This window comes from Eublepharis macularius, chromosome 2, assembly GCF_028583425.1.
Source record: "Eublepharis macularius isolate TG4126 chromosome 2, MPM_Emac_v1.0, whole genome shotgun sequence".
Classification (NCBI taxonomy): domain Eukaryota; kingdom Metazoa; phylum Chordata; class Lepidosauria; order Squamata; family Eublepharidae; genus Eublepharis; species Eublepharis macularius.
In genome coordinates this window covers 11364661-11382217 of record NC_072791.1, presented here as the reverse complement: position 1 = coordinate 11382217, position 17557 = coordinate 11364661, and the positions used below count along the sequence as shown (strand labels likewise).

General features: G+C 44.2%; 1 protein-coding gene across 2 annotated transcripts in view; it reads right to left on the bottom strand.

The window, feature by feature from the left end:
• DAAM1 (dishevelled associated activator of morphogenesis 1) overlaps positions 1-17557 on the bottom strand; it is a 210934-nt gene that overhangs the window by 45405 nt on the left and 147972 nt on the right. For both annotated transcript variants that reach the window (XM_054970185.1, XM_054970186.1), the window contains exons 6-15: positions 16760-17093; positions 15925-16035; positions 14711-14814; positions 13384-13450; positions 11767-11884; positions 7489-7627; positions 6104-6162; positions 4014-4201; positions 2035-2343; positions 598-705 (exon numbers count right to left, since the gene is read on the bottom strand). In XM_054970185.1, coding sequence (XP_054826160.1) covers positions 598-705; positions 2035-2343; positions 4014-4201; positions 6104-6162; positions 7489-7627; positions 11767-11884; positions 13384-13450; positions 14711-14814; positions 15925-16035; positions 16760-17093 — 1537 coding nt within the window. The remainder of the gene's footprint in view (positions 1-597; positions 706-2034; positions 2344-4013; positions 4202-6103; positions 6163-7488; positions 7628-11766; positions 11885-13383; positions 13451-14710; positions 14815-15924; positions 16036-16759; positions 17094-17557) is intronic.

Sequence of the window (17557 nt, the reverse complement as noted above, 5' to 3'; positions counted from 1 at the left end):
GGGAAAAGAGGTGGTGGAACTCAGTGGGTTGCCCTCGGAGAAAATGGTCACATGGCTGGTGGCCCCGCCCCCTGATCTCCAGGCAGAGGGGAGCTTAGATTGCCCTCCGCGCCGCTCCAGCGGTGCAGAGGGCAATCTAAACTCCCCTCTGTCTGCAGATCAGGGGGCGGGGCCACCAGCCATGCGACCATTTTCAAGAGGTTCTGGAACTCCGTTCCCCCTGAAAAAAAGCCCTGCTTATTTATAAACGAGGAGACAAATCATTTGCATGCAGCCACATCTGTGGAGTTAGTTTGTAGCCATGCCAAGTGATTCATCGAGTTATCCATCTTCATTATTTGAACATGCGTGGCCTCTGAAATGTCCCGTCACGTGCACATGCTTGCGCAAAGAGCTTCTCTACCAGGCCACAGACTACCATTAAAAAAAAAAAATAACACAGACATGCCCACGGGGAATTTCAACCGGCTAAACCGACAAGGCAAGTTAAAATAGTGGTACGTGCAAAAAAGGTGACGACGGCGATGAAAAGGTGCATTCCAAAATACCAGGCAATGACTTGATGCACTTCTCCCATTCCCACAAGCCATGTGTTACCTGCTGCCTTTGGTAAGCAGAGAATGTTCTCTCGAGATCTTCAAGATCCAGCACCTTGAAGACCTTTGCGTCGTCTATATCTGTCCACACAGTGCCTTCCAGCTTATTCTGGTCAGGGGGTGGGGAGAGAAGCATGAGGAAAAGAGAAGCAAATGGGGAAAATATCTCTTATTTTATGTGCCACATTTTTGCAATAGTTAACGGAAATATATTTAAATAGCTCATCTGTAAGACTGCCTTTCTGCCCTCTTGGAACACCCAATCAGCCTTCATTGTAGGCAACCCCCCCTGTCTTTTTTAAGCTCACTTTTCTTCTTTAGAAAAAAAATACCAAAAAGTAAATGACATTGATATATATATCTCTATTCATTTGCAGGCACGTGAAATAATTTTTGGATGCTTTCCCGAGCGACACAGAGATGCTTAGGAGAAAGGCAAATATATAAATATTTCTAATAAATAAATAAATAAATAATGGAATTGGATCTGCACTGCCACTAGTGGAACGACTTCCTCCCCCTCCAACCCACTGAGCACCACCCCCCATAAAGTCTGCTCTGGGGGAGGGTCAAGGAACCCTCACGAACAGCATGGGGGGCACAGTGAGCATCTGCAGTAAGAAACTGAGAAAATCAACACCCCCTTCCTTTAGATATACGGACCAACGACATGCCATTTATTTACTTCATTTATATCCCTCTTTTCTCTTTCCCCGCTTCATCTATATCCCTCTTTTCTCTCTTCATTTTTAAATCCCCTTTTCATTTATATTCCTCTTTTCTCTCTTCATTTCTAAATCCCCTTTTCATTTATATCCCTCTTTTCTCCCCAGTGGGGCCCAAAGCTGCTTACATCATTCTCCTCTCCTCCATTTTCTCACAACAATCCTGTGAAGTAGGCTGAATGTGCGCGATGGGCCCAGGGTCACCCAGCGAGCTTCCATGGCGATGTGGGGATTCAAACTTGGGCCTCTCAGATCCTAGTCTGAGACTAACCACTACACCACTATGGCTCTCCAAGCCTTTTCGCTTCAGGTCCTCCCAGAACTGCCTTGTCTAGCGGCCTTTCCATCTGGTCACCAGAACCATGATGTAACCTATCTATCTAAGAGTATCTGCCCAAATTCGCTGCCTTTCCTCTTCTCTATTCATCGTTATCATACCACAGATGTTACTCTGAACTGTAAACTGCCATGAACGCTATCCAAATAAGAAAAAACAAGTATTTATGAGTGTAGAACTGGCTGATTTTGTTGGGGTTGCAAAGCTTTGCAGAAATAGGGTTCCACAGCAGTCATAAAAATCAAAGAAGTTATCACGGTTATGACCAACATAGAACTCCAAAAGAGCTGCCATTTCCTGACAAGTAAAATCACAGTTTTGCTGTATACTGGACAATCAGATAAGGCAGGTAAGCAGATGAGAATGGATCTTTTACCTCTGGCAGCTTAGACCAGTTGAAGGACTTGAGTGCATTTGTGGGCTGGGGGATATTTTTCCTTTTCAGTGCTGATCCCAATGGCGCTCCAGGTGGGGGAGTGATGCCACCTAGAGGAGGGGGCCCCGGTGGAGGCGGTGGACCACCAGGAGGCGGTGGCGGCGGCGGAGGTGGCGGGAGGATTCCACCAGGTGGTGGTGGGGGAGGAGGAACTGGGAGGAGAGATCCCATGGAAGAGGTCGGTAAGGGGCCCCCAGGAGCACCACCCGGTAGAGGGGGACCCCCTGGTACTGAGGCGCATATTGCTCTCTGAAAGAAAAAGAATATATCGTTGCAACGTGAACCATAGGAAAGGTGAATGTTAAGACAGGTACTGATTTGACAACCAGTGACGGATCACTCTATTCGCAATGTATGATAAAGTTACAAAACTAAGGGGGAGAAACATTAAAAACGGGAAATTTTCACTAGCACTCCTTTTACTTGGCAAGGAGGGGGGGGGGGCTCAGCAGCAACAGGGAAAGGCAGCCCCAGACAACTACTCTGCCTCCTCCCTTTCCAGCCGCTTAGAGAAAACTTCTCTCCCCCTTCACATGGGGGCACGCAATGCTTAGGGGAAACTACAAGCTTAGAAACAACCCAACCTCCTTTAGCAGAATGTTATTATTAGAAGCAGGCTGAGGGCTGCGTGATCAGTGGAGCGCAAGTGGAGCGCAAGTGAACAGGGAGGAATACACGTGAGTCTGTTCACTTGCCGTTCAAGTGCGATTTGTCACTTGTAGCTTGGCCCCGAGTCTGGTTATTCATAGAGAAAGGTGGGGAAAACCTAGCACTGTCCATCGGGAGAAGAATTGAGGCGCAAGGGCTAGAACATCACTGGGACCCCCAATTTTTTTTTAAAAAGAGATCAGACAGCTAGTGATCTGGAAGATCTGAGATCCTGGAGAATCACTGCCTGAGATCCTGGAGAGTCACTGCCAGTCGGCGTAAGCAATACTGACTTTGATAGATCAATGGGCTGATCCAGTGAAAGCCAGCTTCATATGCTGACCAGCTCTGTCTTCACAGCTGGAATCTGTAATGCCTTTCCTTTATCACCAACTACCCTGCAGGTGCATACACTGTTTAAGGACTTCCAGGGCAAGCATCAAGAGCAGTGTTAGGTGTCTGAATTACTGGGGGAGTGCAAGCCAAATTTCCAGCAGTGGGGGCCAAGGATGGCCAACCAGTCCTGGTCCTCCATTCCTCTGGACTAAAAGGTAGGTGAGGAAGTGGCAACAGGAAAAAAGGGAAATGACAACATCCACCACTTCCTGCTCCCTTATTTGCCCTCCTCTTCTGTGCAACCAAGAAGGGTGGAGCCTCCAATGAAGACCTTTTGCTTCTCAAGCCCCGCCTCCCAAAAAACCTTGGATCAGACTAGTGGGCAAGGCTCCCCGGCAGACCAGAACTTGATCTTGACCAAATTAAACCCTGCTGATATTAGCCTGCCCAGAGGGGAACCTTAGTTGTCCACAATCTCTCTCTCCTACCAACAACTGCTAAAATAAAAGATCAATGCTTCTCACATCAGAGTAGCAAAAATCCCATGGAATAAGGGATTTTCTAAATTAATTCCTTTCTCCTGAATTTTCAGTTATACCCATGACGGTGATGGGTCTAGATGGAAATTATGAGCAGCTTATATGAGGATCGATGTACTGATTCCAACTTAGCTACAAGCATCAGCTATTCCCAGGCATTCAAGATGGTGCCATCCTCTTGAAACTTCCTCTGCATCTGAGAGAACACTTAGATGCACTTTAACCAATACACTAGCCACATTTACGTCACGCCCTTAGGCTACTCCTCCTCTCCACAATGTGAAAGATTTTCTGCTCTGCTGCCTCAAGACAACTGGGTAACTTTCTAGGCCACAAACAATGGGGAACTCTTAACACATGGTCCGTGACAGAGGAGATTCTGTCATCCGGCCTCACCCTGCTGAGTTCATGGATCTGGGCTGTGAGGTCCACCACTTGTTGCTTGACTTGCTTGTGCTCTGCCAACTCCTTCTCCAACTTCTCCTTCATCTTATTCAAGGTCTGCATCATCTCCTCTTTCTCCTGGCTCTTGGCATCGCACTCCCGCTCTTTTTTTTCCAGCTTCTGCTGGAGTTCGTGATGTTCTTTTTTAAAGAAGAAGAAGAAAACTTAAAAGCAGCCGTTGTTGGTCACCGCACTGACAGAAACGACAGGGCAGAGAATCACCCCCGCATGAATCGCTAGGTCCCAAAGGCCATTGGAGCCTTCAGGAACAGGAACTGCATCAGAACATTCCGTGCAACTGCCATTTTATGAAGTGCATGCAGGGAACACTCCCCATCCGGTAGGCCCCATGTTCAGAACCGTATTTTTTAAAAAAACACAGAATAAATATAATGGAACAGACCTCTTTAATGGGTTTATGCCTCTCAAGTTTGAGGGAGGAAGCAGGGAAAGTTTCAGTTATTCCACATGGATTGTTTACGTACACCTGAGGTGGAATTTCCCTCACTACAAGTTTAACTCAAGACTGGAAAAGCGAGACGGCTGAGGTCTTTTTTCCTCTTAGAGATACAAGGAATTGTAGCTTATCACACGAGACTTCAGTGGTCTTTGTAGAAGAATACAACTTAAAGGGGATGCCAGAGGTGTTTTTTTTTTAAAAGCAACAACTTTGGGTCAGAAAAAGCAAAAGAAAAAAAGTCACTGGGTGAGATTCTATGAATGAGTTCTGTGCACAATAGATAGTCTCTGCCATGGTGTATGCTTCTTTTTCCTCTAGCACTTCTTTTTGTGCACGGGCCCACTGAAAACCACTGATCTTGTGAAAAGCAGAAGAGGAAACAAGCTGTGTGGCAGAGACTATCTAGCAAGCATGGAATTTGTTCGCAGGATCCGACCAATACTTTACTTCTTCTCAGGGCTCATTTTGAGGGGGAATGCGCAGGAACGGAGTTCCGGTAGTTCCCCAAGGAGGTCACGTCAGGTGGCCCCGCCCACCTGATTTTCGGCCATTTTGGGATCCTTGCGGCCTGGATTGCGGCCAAAATGGCCCGGATCGGGTTGGTGCCAGGTGGGGGAACCCTCCCCTGCCCGGCACCGACACGGTCCCAGCTGTTTCGGTCCTGATCCGGGCTCAAATGGGCCCAAAATGGCCACTTTCAGCCATTTTGGGTCCAAAATAGCCAGGATCGGTCCCAAAACGGCCCAGATCAGGCCTGTGACGGGTGGTGGATCCTGACTATTTTGGGGCCCTTTTTGGCCATTTTCAGCCCCTTTTTGCCATTTTGGGCCCAATTTTGGCCCTGAATGGTCAGAATTGGGTCCAAAACAGCCAGGATAGGTGATGTCAGGGGGTGTGGCATATGCAAATCAGTTATGCTAATGACACACTTTGGGTGCTGTCAAGGGACGTGGCATATACTAATGAGTCATGCTAATGAGTTCCTGCAGCTCTTTTTCTACAAAATGACCCCTGCTTCTTCTACAGTGCATTTTGGAAGCCATAATCTAGCGGTATTCTTTGTCAGCACAAGTTTATCTACAAGTCCTTGATGGAGAAGGAAATACAAATAAATATCCAGAGAGAAATATTCAACGTTCTATTTATTAGTCTGAATGAGCCACACTGCCTGGCACTCTCCAGTCTTTCTTCTCTCCAAGGAAGTTTTCCTTTCCTCGTCAGGATGACTTCAGGAATTTTTAAACACTGATTCGTTATACAAATGCAAACACTTTCCTCCTCAAAAAGTACTAAAGGAAGTCAAGGGTGCATACAAGTACAGAGACATCTGGGTAGCAGACAGTTCATAAGTCACTCCAGCTTCCCCACTCTCACTCCCGCTTCAGACCTCACACTGCCAACTTAACAACCCTCAGAACTGAAATCCACTGACATATACTTGTGCTCCTTTCTGTCCATACACACAGGACGGTGTTGGCTTCTGGGCCTTCGCCTCTATGATGTCACTTCCTCTCATCACCATAAAGGACCAGGCTGTTATACTTCCTCTCGTATATAAAAATAAATATTTTGGCTTATTCACCTTTTCGCATTTTTTCTGCTTGCTCCTTCCATTGCTTAACTTCATTTTCATTAACCAACCTAAAAAAAAAATGTGTGTGATTTTTCAGGAAACAAACAGATGTACCACACATATAGCAACCGGAAGACTCCAATTTAAGATTAAGTAAAACTACTTACCTTCATCCGGAACGTCGCAAAAAAACATGGAAGATAGCGTCTTCTCATCGCGCAAAACTCACACGAGAAGATGCTATCTTCCGCGTTTTTTTCGTGACGTTCCGGATAAAAGTAAGTAGTGTGGAAATGGCCCGCAACAATTGCTTCCATAATACCTCTTCGTTTCCCTTACACAAACACATTCTATGCAACAGCCAAGTTTTGTTCATTCATAACTACCCTTAAAAGCTAGTTGTGGGTTTGGGCTCATTAAATACAGCCAGATTTGTCAAAGAGATGGCTGGCACACAAGAGATTATTAGGGAGAAACGCTTCTTTGACATTTCGCTCTCTAGTCATTGGCTGAGCTACTTATAAAGTCATGGAATGTTCACAAAGAACAGCCTGCTCACGGTGAAGGTGTCAGTAATGAAATGTCAGCAAACCCGTGAAGATTCTGTTAGGGAAGTGAAGGGCTAGTTGAGATTCAAGAACTCTACATGAGGCCCAAGGACTACAGAAGTTGATGGCAGGAGAGGTGACGTGCTAGGCAGGTACGTGGGTAACGACTGGTACGGAAGTCGACGGTTATGACCGCATACAGAGAGGGTAGGACAAAAAAGGTGTGAGGAATCCAGACTAGATTTTCCACACCTACTGATGCCAGCCAATCTCCATGAAATGCCACTCTTGGAGGATCGTGGATGCTGAGAAATGTCATGAAGGGGGCTGCAGCAGGAAGGGGGAAATCGGCGGAAACTACCAGTTTAGTCTGTATCCAACCCCCAGAATTGAGCAAATGATGGGCCAGACATTTCACAGATGAAAACAAATATGCCTCTAACACTTCATATTCTTAGACCAATGTATTTGCCACTATCATACTCGGCCAGAGAATCTTTACTACTGGCTGTACACACTTCTAACAATGAGAACAAAGGAAAGTGAAGTCACTAAAGCAGCTAAGTTCATGAAACAACCACTTAACCAAAATTTAAAGAAGTCAGGCAAGGAGAAAAACCATGGCCATAGTTTTCGGTTGATGGGTTGGTTCCTCCAACTCCCTCCTGGCTTTCTGGAAAAGTTCCTTGCTTAACCGGAGATACAGATTTCAATCTATTTTTTTTGTTGCTACGACCAATAATTTAAATTAGGGACAGAGAGTCACACGTATTAGGGACAGAGAGTCACACGTTAGCGAGGGAAGCTTTCCATTTTAGTTTAGAGGGGCGAGGAAAGAGCTCTTACATTCGGACGACGTTTTTAATGTTGAAGTTCTCCAAGGGTGTTGAATCGGGGTCCTGCCCTTTGTCGTTCTGAATAACAATTTGTTGTATAATACGGTCCAGCAGCAGCCAGTAATGGACGGTGTTGCCATTTCTCTTATCTAAAAAAGGAGAGAAAGGAAAGAAAGTGAAAAGACTTTGCAAGATTTACATCAAACCCAGAAATTGACAGGGGTGAGTAGGTACTTTCATGAAAAATGTGTTCAATAGTGAGCTCTTCTTCAGAAAATGGGATAATTAGATTTCCAATCACCAAAGATGAAACAGACAATAAAACTCTCAGCATATTGAAAATTATGTGCAATTTCAGCGTTCTGTACTGCCAGTTTTCTGGTTACAAAAAGCCTTCCAGCAAGGCAACATGAATATCACTCTCCTTAGGAGCTGAGGTGGGTGTTCGTCATGTATTAAAAGAAAAACCAACAAAACCGAGAAACTATTCCGTCCCTGAAATGTGAATGTTCTTTACGTAACAAACTGCATTCAGTAGTTGGACTCCCCATACAGGGTCCAATGGAAAAGCAAATTGTTTTTAGAGGAAGCAGGATAGAATTAACTTCAGCAATAATAACAGTCTCTGATGCTTGTGCTAACAGCAGGATTCAAGATTAATCTACAAAATACAGATAAGTAGAGCAAGAACAGAAGACATAAGGGGTCAGTAGATAACCTCTTCGAATGTCACTGCAATTGCTCAGATATGTCTAAATATTAAAATCAGATAGCCAGTAATTGAGGCAGAAAATGAAAGGGCAGGATAACAAAAAATCAGGGCCTTCTGCAGGTGCCACCCTGCAAATGGGCAAGATCAACTGGCGCCCATACATGTGCAGTCTCTGTGGCAGCCCCTACCTTATAGAATGGCCTGCCTGAAAATGTCAGAATAGCTCCTACTCTCCTGGTTTTTTGCAAACGATGGAAAACCAAATTATTCAAAAAGGTGTTTTTTTTACACCTGTATTAGGATTGTGCTATAAAGTTTCAGAAGATCTACTGGTAAAGGGACAGAGACTGTAGATTATACTACTGCGTACTGTCTGTTGCTGTAAGTATACTCCTATTGGATAGTTCAGCACCATTTAATTTGTCATGTTAATTTGCTTATGTCTTGTCTCAGCATTGTTTTCATCTATGTACTGGATTTCTGCTCATTTTCAAATTTCTGCTATCTTTATTGTAAGTTTATTGAATGTCCCAGCCGTTGGCTATATTGGCTTACACTGTGTTATCTTGCCATGAGTTTCAGTAAAAGGCGGATTATAAATACATAAATAAACTTGTTAGCTGCCTTGGCAGACCTTGTGAGGGCAGAAAGTTGGATATAAATTTTGTAAAACATTTTTTAAAATAAAAATAAATCAAAAGTAATTGGAAAGACGCAGTCTATATTACAGACTCAGAGCAATTTTGCTAAAAATGTCCACTACGTCAGGTTTCTACTACAAAATAGTTTGGAGATTTATCAAAGGGTCCCCCAATCTTACTGAGTGATTGGGCACTTGTGGAATTTTAAGAGTGGCTATCACCACAAATGAATGAAGTGGAGAGAAGAATCACAAAATGGCTGCCATAGACATCTTGGAGCAATCACAAAATGTTGGGAGTTTCTAAGCCAAGATGGAAGCAGCTATTTTTAAATGGGTACTCCATGCAACCACAAACGGGATGTGTCTGGGATTCCTCCGAAGCACCTCCTGCTTCAATTTATTTAATTAATTATATTTATGTTTATTTAATTATATTTATAATCCACTCTCCTCACGAGCACAACATATGTTCATAATATTCGGATAAAACATGGTGGCATAAAAACAAGATAAAACCTGTAATACGGATCACTTAAAAACAGCAGCGCACATAATTGCATAACCCATTGGAACAGAACCCATGGGGCCAGGTGGCCAGCTACTGATGAACAGCCATGGCAGGAGGCCCATGAGGTGGTGGTAATCCAGGACTGACTCTTCTCTCTGGGAAAGATGCTTTGAATTTAAAAAAATGGGTGCCAGGAAATGGATCAACGGGTGCTATGTTGGGGGGGGATCACCGATTTTAAAATGGTGAAGGGTCAACAGAGCCAAATATTTAAACACTGCTTATTCAAGCAGGTTTCTGGAAGAAGATGCTAATTAAGACAAAGACCTTGGAAGAATCAGCATCTTTCCGAAGGCCTTTCCAATTAAGGCATGTGCTTCCACACATCTGTGCATTTCAGTAACCACAAAATGCGGATGAACTGTGGGAAAAATTAAAAGTATGTAAGGATCCCCCCTCAAAATTAACGGCAAGACACTTATTCCCAGGGCTTTTTTTTCTGGGAAAAGAGGTGGTGGAACTCAATGGGTTGCCCTCGGAGAAAATGGTCACATGGCTGGTGGCCCCGCCCCCTGATCTCCAGACAGAGGGAAGTTTAGATTGCCCTCCACGCTTCTGGAGTGGCACGAAGGGCAATCTCAACTCCCCTCTGTCTGGGGATCAGGGGGCGGGGCCACCAGCCATGTGACCATTTTCAAGAGGTTCTGGAACTCCGTTCCACTGCATTCCAGTTGAAAAAAAAGCCCTGCTTATTCCTAGGGGCTTAAAACAGTGGCTGACATCTGGGAACGTATGGTTTAATAAGTGAATTTGCGAGCTACACAGTATACAAAATTTAATCCAATTATCAGCGGAGGAAACGGCACCAGAGGTTGTGAGCCATGCCAGACTTGCACTGGCAAATCCAGAACGATAGGAAATAATTAAGAAAATCCTTCAAGCAGTTGATTGAAATGACAGGAGAACTAAAGCATGTTTCCTGGATGCTCCAGGGGGTTGCAGGAAAAAGAAATTTATTTATTGGGTTTTTCTTCCATATATTGTCTAAGCAAAGGACGGAATGCATTGTTGACGAATGGACTGGGACAGTAGCAGTGTTATGAGAGGAAGAAAGGTCAGGGGTGGGGGGCGGGGATACTTGAAGCAACAAACAGGAGACTTCTAACAAAATTTATTCCACCTTCAGATTCTGGGAGCTACAGCCCATTTCTTAAGATGCTACAGACAGCATCTTTAAGGTGCCACAAAACTCCTGTTCATTTCTGCTGCAACCCCTCTGACAAAAAAATCAATCTAACTTTTCTGTCAGCGTAACTCTGTAACATTGTTACGTGCCAACTGTGTGAAAACAAAAAAACATATCAAAACTCTATTGATTTGGGAAGAAACATCTACCGCACCACTGTGACTGGTGGCTGAAGAGATTTGGGGGAAGAAAAAACGCTATTGTCAAACAGAGGAAGAGATTTCAGATAACTGCCTAAAGGCCCTTGAGGCATGCTACAACTTAATAACCTTCTCCACCAGATCCTATTTGACATTAATGACTGCTGGCTATGATGACCAATTGGAGACTCCATGTTTGAAGGCAGGATACCTCTGACTATCAGTTGCTGGGTGGGACAACAACCAGGAGAGGACTTCAACATCCATGATTTGCTTGTAGGTCATCTGGAGGTATCTGGCTGGCCACCATGTAAAAGAGAATGCTGAACTAGGAGGGCCAGGATTCCCCATGTGGCCTTTGCAGGCTCCATGACACCCAGTACTTACTTCCCCTGTGCCCACTGAATTTTCCAGAAAGTGGGCAGGGCCATTGTGAGGCAGGGCCTATTATTGGCTGCCCTCATTCAAATGACAGGGATTTCCACAGCTGCAATAGCAGCCACAACCACTGGAGGATCAGGAGGACTGGTAAGCATATGGATTGTGGTTCAAATTTCCCCCGCAGTCTTTTTTTTTTTAATTTTCCCTTCTCTTTCTCCCCTTGCTCTCCTCGCAGCTTTCCTTCATTTCTTTTTATTTCCCTTCTGCAATTATTTTTGCAAAGTAAGAAGGGAGGTACTGTGTTTGGCTCCGCCTCCTGCGGCAGCCATTTTGGGCTTGGCTCCGCTTCCTAAGGCAGCCATTTTGGTGTGTCACACACCACCCCCTCTCGAAATTTCCAGGTTGCCTGCAGTGTGAGCGGGACCACTGGACTGATCCAACAGGGCTGCTGCGATGTTCTCTGTTGTGGTACCAATTCCCAATAAACTGCTGTCAACACTTTTCTTTTGGGCAAATGCCTTTTAAAAATCTCATTGGTAAGAGGTAGACTTGTTTTTCTTCATGTTTCAGATCTTAAATTTCGGTATGGGAGCCACCCAGCTTCCTACAGCCTCCACTGTGCATGGGTACAGATTTTTAAAAATGCCCTTTTACTCACAAGGCATTTGGAGACAGTGGTGAAGAATAGACATAAAGTGCGGGTATGCCTCCGTGTGAGTCAACCTCTTCCTTGTCAGCTCGAACATCTGCGTCGCGCTTTTCGTATCTATATGGACCTGTATTGCAGTGATGGGGAAAGATGGAAATGATTAACCGCCACCCATTTAGCATTGCCACACAGAGGTATTACTGTCTGAATTTCCCACAGTTAGATGTTCTAACTTGCTATCCTTACTGGAGAACAGTTCTCTAAGAGGATTGTATCCTAAACCTCATTTCCATTGTGCCACACCCTTTTTCAGCGCAAGACAATGCTCCTTCCCTAGCACCTAGAAGCTTCATATAAGATCAGCCTCTTTCAATGTGCGAAAATGTGGCTACATCCAGAGGAAAAGTGCTATGCAGCTGAGCCTCTGTAATGTACAAAGGTAGGTGAAAAAAGAAGCAAGCCAGGTAAGGCACAGTGAACTTCAGAAATCTGACAAATGCATATTTTCACATGACCAGTGGCTGCTGAAAGTCACCAAAATGGGACAGCTGATATTCACTGTACAGTTTCCATTCTGGTTTCTGATAAACACATGTGACAAATACAGAAATCACTGCTCCCATTTTAAGCGGCAGAATTTGCCCTGAGTAACGTTGGCATGTACCAAAATCTGATTGCCTTCAAAGTAACTGTTTTTATTTTTATTTCATTTATTTTTATTTCATTTATTTCTTCCCAGTGGGGACCAGGGTGGCTTCCATAATCCTCCTCGGGCACGGAGCATGGGTCACTGGGGCAGTCGGGGGGGGGGGGGCGCAGTTGTGAATTTCCTGCATTATGCAGAGGGTTGGACTAGATGACCTTAAAGGTCCCTTCCAACCCTATGATTCTATGATTTCATCCTCACAACAACTCTGTGAGGTAGGTTAGGCAGAGAGTGCGTGGGTGGCCCATGACTACCCCAGTAAGCTCCCAGGGCAGATTAGGGATTCGAAACCAGTTCAGTTCAATAAAACTGCTTTGTAATGTTGGGTTCATTGGGCTCCCGGCCCTCACGCTTACCACAAAAAATGTGGATTATATTATAAATTGAAAGGGTTCCAGGATTTAGAAATTGCCCCTTCCTAGCCCAGGACTATCAATTACCCCTCAATAGCAACAGAGTCATCCTAGGAAACGTTCTATTGCCCCCCATCCATATCTAGGTTTCCAAATTTCACAACAGGAAATGTAGCATGCAGTCCAAACATGGTTAATTTTGGCTTTGCCAGCTGCAGAATTGCAGGATTTTCAGTGCAGAGTCTGAGAGTGGGACCACAAGTGATGCCTGACACAGGTTGGACACTTGCCAGCTTCCCTCAAGTTTTGATGGGAAATGTAGGCAGCTTGGCGGAATGTTGGACAAGTGACAGTTGAAAAGTCCATTGGACAGCAGTTGGAGAGCCAAGCTGCAAGACCAGGATGCCTACATTTCCCATCAAAACTTGAGGGAAGCTGACTAGTGTCCAACCTGTCTCAGGCGTCACTTGTGGTCCCGCTCTGAGGTGATCTTCTCCTCCTGTCCCCCAGCAACAAACAGCTCGTTTCCCACAGAAGTAAAAGCAGCGTGCAAGTTAGGATACGTACCAACTCGAATCTTTTGGCAAACTCTAACTCGTCTTCATTCCGGAGTATCTCAAAAAAGTCTAAATGCCTTTAGGGGGCAGGCAAGAGAAGAGGAAACAACACAACTGAAGCCACGGCTTGCTTGATTATCCAACAGCAACAAATTCTGCAAACAGGCTTAAAATGTTACATGGCGAGGCAGTCAATTTGGAGAGAAGGCAAACCATTTGCCACCATTTAATTTCAAAAGCTAGTCTGGGGTGGGTGGGATGTTATACGGAACGACTTCCCGGTTCTTGTCCCTAAATGTCTCAAAATATCCAGATCCCGTCCATGTTGCTCAATCTTGGGGGAGAAAGCACCAGAACCAACATGCCTCTAACATCCAATTTACATCTTGCCAATCCATTCACATGTTAACCAAGCATCACAGGAGCGCTTTTCCTTAAGAGTCAAGTCCAGCAGCACCTTAAGGGCCTACAAGATTTCCAAGGCATACGCTTTCAAGAGTCAAATCTTCGAAATCTGGAAATCTTGTTGGTCTTTAACGGCAAGCCAGTTATTCCTAGGGGCTTAAAACAGTGGCTGACATCTGAGAACATATGGTTTAATTAAGTGAATTTGTGAGCTACACAGTATACAAAATTTAATCCAGTCATCAGTGGAGGAAATGGCCCAAGAGGCTGTGAGCCACGATCTTGTCTATAAGAGCAAGATTCAAGTGCAATAGCATCTTAAAAGACCAACAAGATTTCCAGGGATATACGCTTTTGAGAGTCGGATGGCAGACCAACACAGCCACCCACCTGACACTACCTTATGTATGTACCTAATAGTGAGTATTTTACATTTTGTGCACGTGATATTTATTCAACTAATTGCATACTGTTGCATTCATTACTGGGAACACATGCTTATAGTTTCTCTTGGTCCTTTTGGGGGGGGGGTTATACTGATCATATTGAGGACAGGCTTCTCCTTTTCTTTGTCCCGTCTTTTGTGTACGAGAAACTTTCCTGGGCCAGATGATTCCGTGCTTATCGGTTACGGCGAAAAATAAAAGCAGTAAATGAATGATCTTTCCCCCCAAGGGTGTACACAAAGGAAGGTTATACAGCATTTTGTAAAGTAATAGTACAACATAAAAATGACTAACAGCAGCCATGAAGTTCTACCGGCTCTGGGCAAGTTAGACAATTATTAAGTAGGATCTGTATAATTGGAAGGGTTTAGCCTAATCCAAAATTAGGAGAAACAAAGGGGCATTTGAAAGTAAACCACCAAATGTGGCGAGGAAAGAAAAGGGAGCAAAAGGGGAAATAACCCCTTACACACAGTTCAGACTTACCTATCTAACGTGGAATTTTCATGCTCTCTTAATTTGTCAATGACCGGCTGTATCCCAAGCATGAGAAATTCATATCTAAGATGAAGTCTGAAATCCAGACTTTCCTGCAAACAAGGAGACAGGGACATCACCTTTTTGAAAAAAGCTTTTTTAAATAATAATAATAATGTATAATAACATTTAATTTATATACCGCCCTTTGGGATAACTTAACGCCCACTCAGAGCAGTTTCCAAAGTATGCCATTATTTTAGGTTGTCTGCCCCGGCAGCCACAGTATAAATTAAGTGCTCGCCCACAGGCTAGAGTTGCTCGATGGTGGTTCAGTTCTTGGTATCAATTATATGGGGTGGGGGAGGCGGGGTTATATCAGTTATACGGCAGGAGGAAGACATAGGAGGAATGTCAGGATTTAGGAAGAGAACAGACAGTACGTGCTTTCTGCTTCTGATTTTTTCCGTCATTTTCTTCCCTATGAGAAGATGCCCAAGTTCTATTCTGCAGGGCACAGGGCCAAGCTACAAGTGACGAATGACACTTGAATGGCAAGTGTATTTCTCCCTGTTCACTTGCCCTCCACTCAGTCCACTTGCCGTTCAAGTGTCATTCGTCACTTGTAGCTTGGCCCTCAGAGACACATAGGACACTTGCACTTCTTGGAGACAGGATTTTGGGACCACTGTTCAAGGCAAAGGAGCAAAAAGAGAATACTGATCTATAACTAATTTGTTTTTATGTTGGTCTCTGGTTTTACTTTGGAGTTCACACTCAGTCTGTTATTGCTCCGTTGGTTTGATAATTCTTAAGAACGTCAGAAATGTCCTGCCACATCAGATTAGTGGTCCATTGAGCCCAGCATCCTGTTTTATACAGTGGTCAGCCAAATTGTCCCTGGGAAGCCTATAAGAAGGGACAGAAACCAAGGCCTTGCTGTTCTCCCTCCTCCAGCACTGGAATTCAAAGAATCATTGATAGATCTCTCCCTCCGTGATTTAATTCCCTTTTAAAAGCAAGTCGCGTACACCACTATATCCTGGGGAAGGGAGTTCCACAAGTTACTTATCTATTAAATGACAAAGTACTTCTGTTTGCATTTTTTTTCCTTTGTGGTTATCCTGAATTACTGACAGCTTGCTCAAAAGCAGTGCTCGAATCCTATGCCCTCCAAACAGCAAATTAATCAAGAATGCTCTCTCATTCCCTTCCAAACTTACCACTCCAGCTCCTTGACTTAGGACCGCGTTAATAAAGGACATAATGGCCGTCTTGAGGCTGACTTCATCACGATAGCGCCCTGTACTTCTATCCAGGTCATTGATTAATGTCTGCAGAATATATAGTGGGTACAAAAAAATTAGGGGGCAGGGGAGAGGCAATTAAAAAAGCATTGTGCTCAGGTGTTCCCCAAAGTACAACACATCCAAATGTTAAGACACTTGAATGTCATTAATTGCACGAATGAGAAAAAAAAAATCATGCACAATTCATTACTCTGCATAGTCAAATAAGCAGTACGTGCTTTCCTGGCTTAGCAGCCATTATTAAGGGTAAGAAAGAACATCCAGAGATGTATTACATGGAACTTTCTAAGGATACTTCTCAGATGTTGCTTATTTTTAGAATGAATTGGGTCAGAATTTCTAAATTTAAAGTTTTAAATTTAAAAGGCTGATGGATAAACAATTAAAATCGTTAATCTCTGGGCAGCCCTGTTTCTCTAGACATGCCTCAAAAATCTCACTTTTGTACATAGGGAAGTGAGCATAGACAGTAGGAAGGAGACAGTGGGGTTCTCCCCAGAAAACGGAAGGGGGATCTGCTTGCGAATGTATGTCCGTTCATACCACTTATGCCTCTACTAAACAGGCTTTGCAGGTTTTCGCATTGCTTCAGAACCCTGCGAAACCTGTTTGATTAAAGTCTATAATGGATCAAAAAGATGTGAGCTTCTTCAAAAAACAGATTCAGTTGTCCCCCAACGAATCCCCACTTCTCCCACCAGACTGAGACCAACGTCAAAAACGCATGCAGCAATGCGACACTCCATACCTGAAAGCGAGTCCTTTCGCTGGCGTATTTTTGGTAATGCACCATGGCCTCCAACACCTTTTTGTGACCGCCAGGAACCAGGCACACAGCGCCCATGATTTCTAGCACTGCCACCTTCGTCTTAATGTTCTCGGTGCTCAGACTCTGAGCAATTACGTTAATGCTCTCTGAGTGGGCCAGGACATGCGCTCTCCCAAGAGAGTTGTTCATCAGTGCTTTGATGCATCCGATGAGAGAGGTATGTATCCGAGACTCCGAGGTCTCATAGTCCATGCTCCTCAGGAAGTTCAGAATGCACGTCAAGCCGTCCAGGTCAATGAATCGGGTTACAAACCTGACAACGACATAAATACGTATTTAGAATATTTCTGTCCCTCTGAAATCTCTACCCTTGAGGGTGCTCAAGCAGACATAATAATATGAATACATGCAATTAAAACACTTTAAAGTATAAGCCAACAGTCACAGTGCCCTAAAAAGAGCAAGATGGTTGAATGTGTCTAAAAATGGGCAAGTGCACCAGGAAGAATAGTTTCAATAGAAACTATTCTATTCTATTCTATTCTATTCTATTCTATTCTATTCTATTCTATTCTATTCAATAGAGTGACAACGTGAGTTAACTTTAGGGGATTCTCCTCCCCAGCTCCGACAGCACTATAACGCTCCATAAACCTAGAGAGGTCATACCCAAATGATCCATCAGCTTGCAAAATATTCTTTTAAGGTACCTGAGGTTTGTTTAATCCTGCCTGAGCACAGGAAAAGGAAGGCTGTGACTAATGCAGTGACATAGGT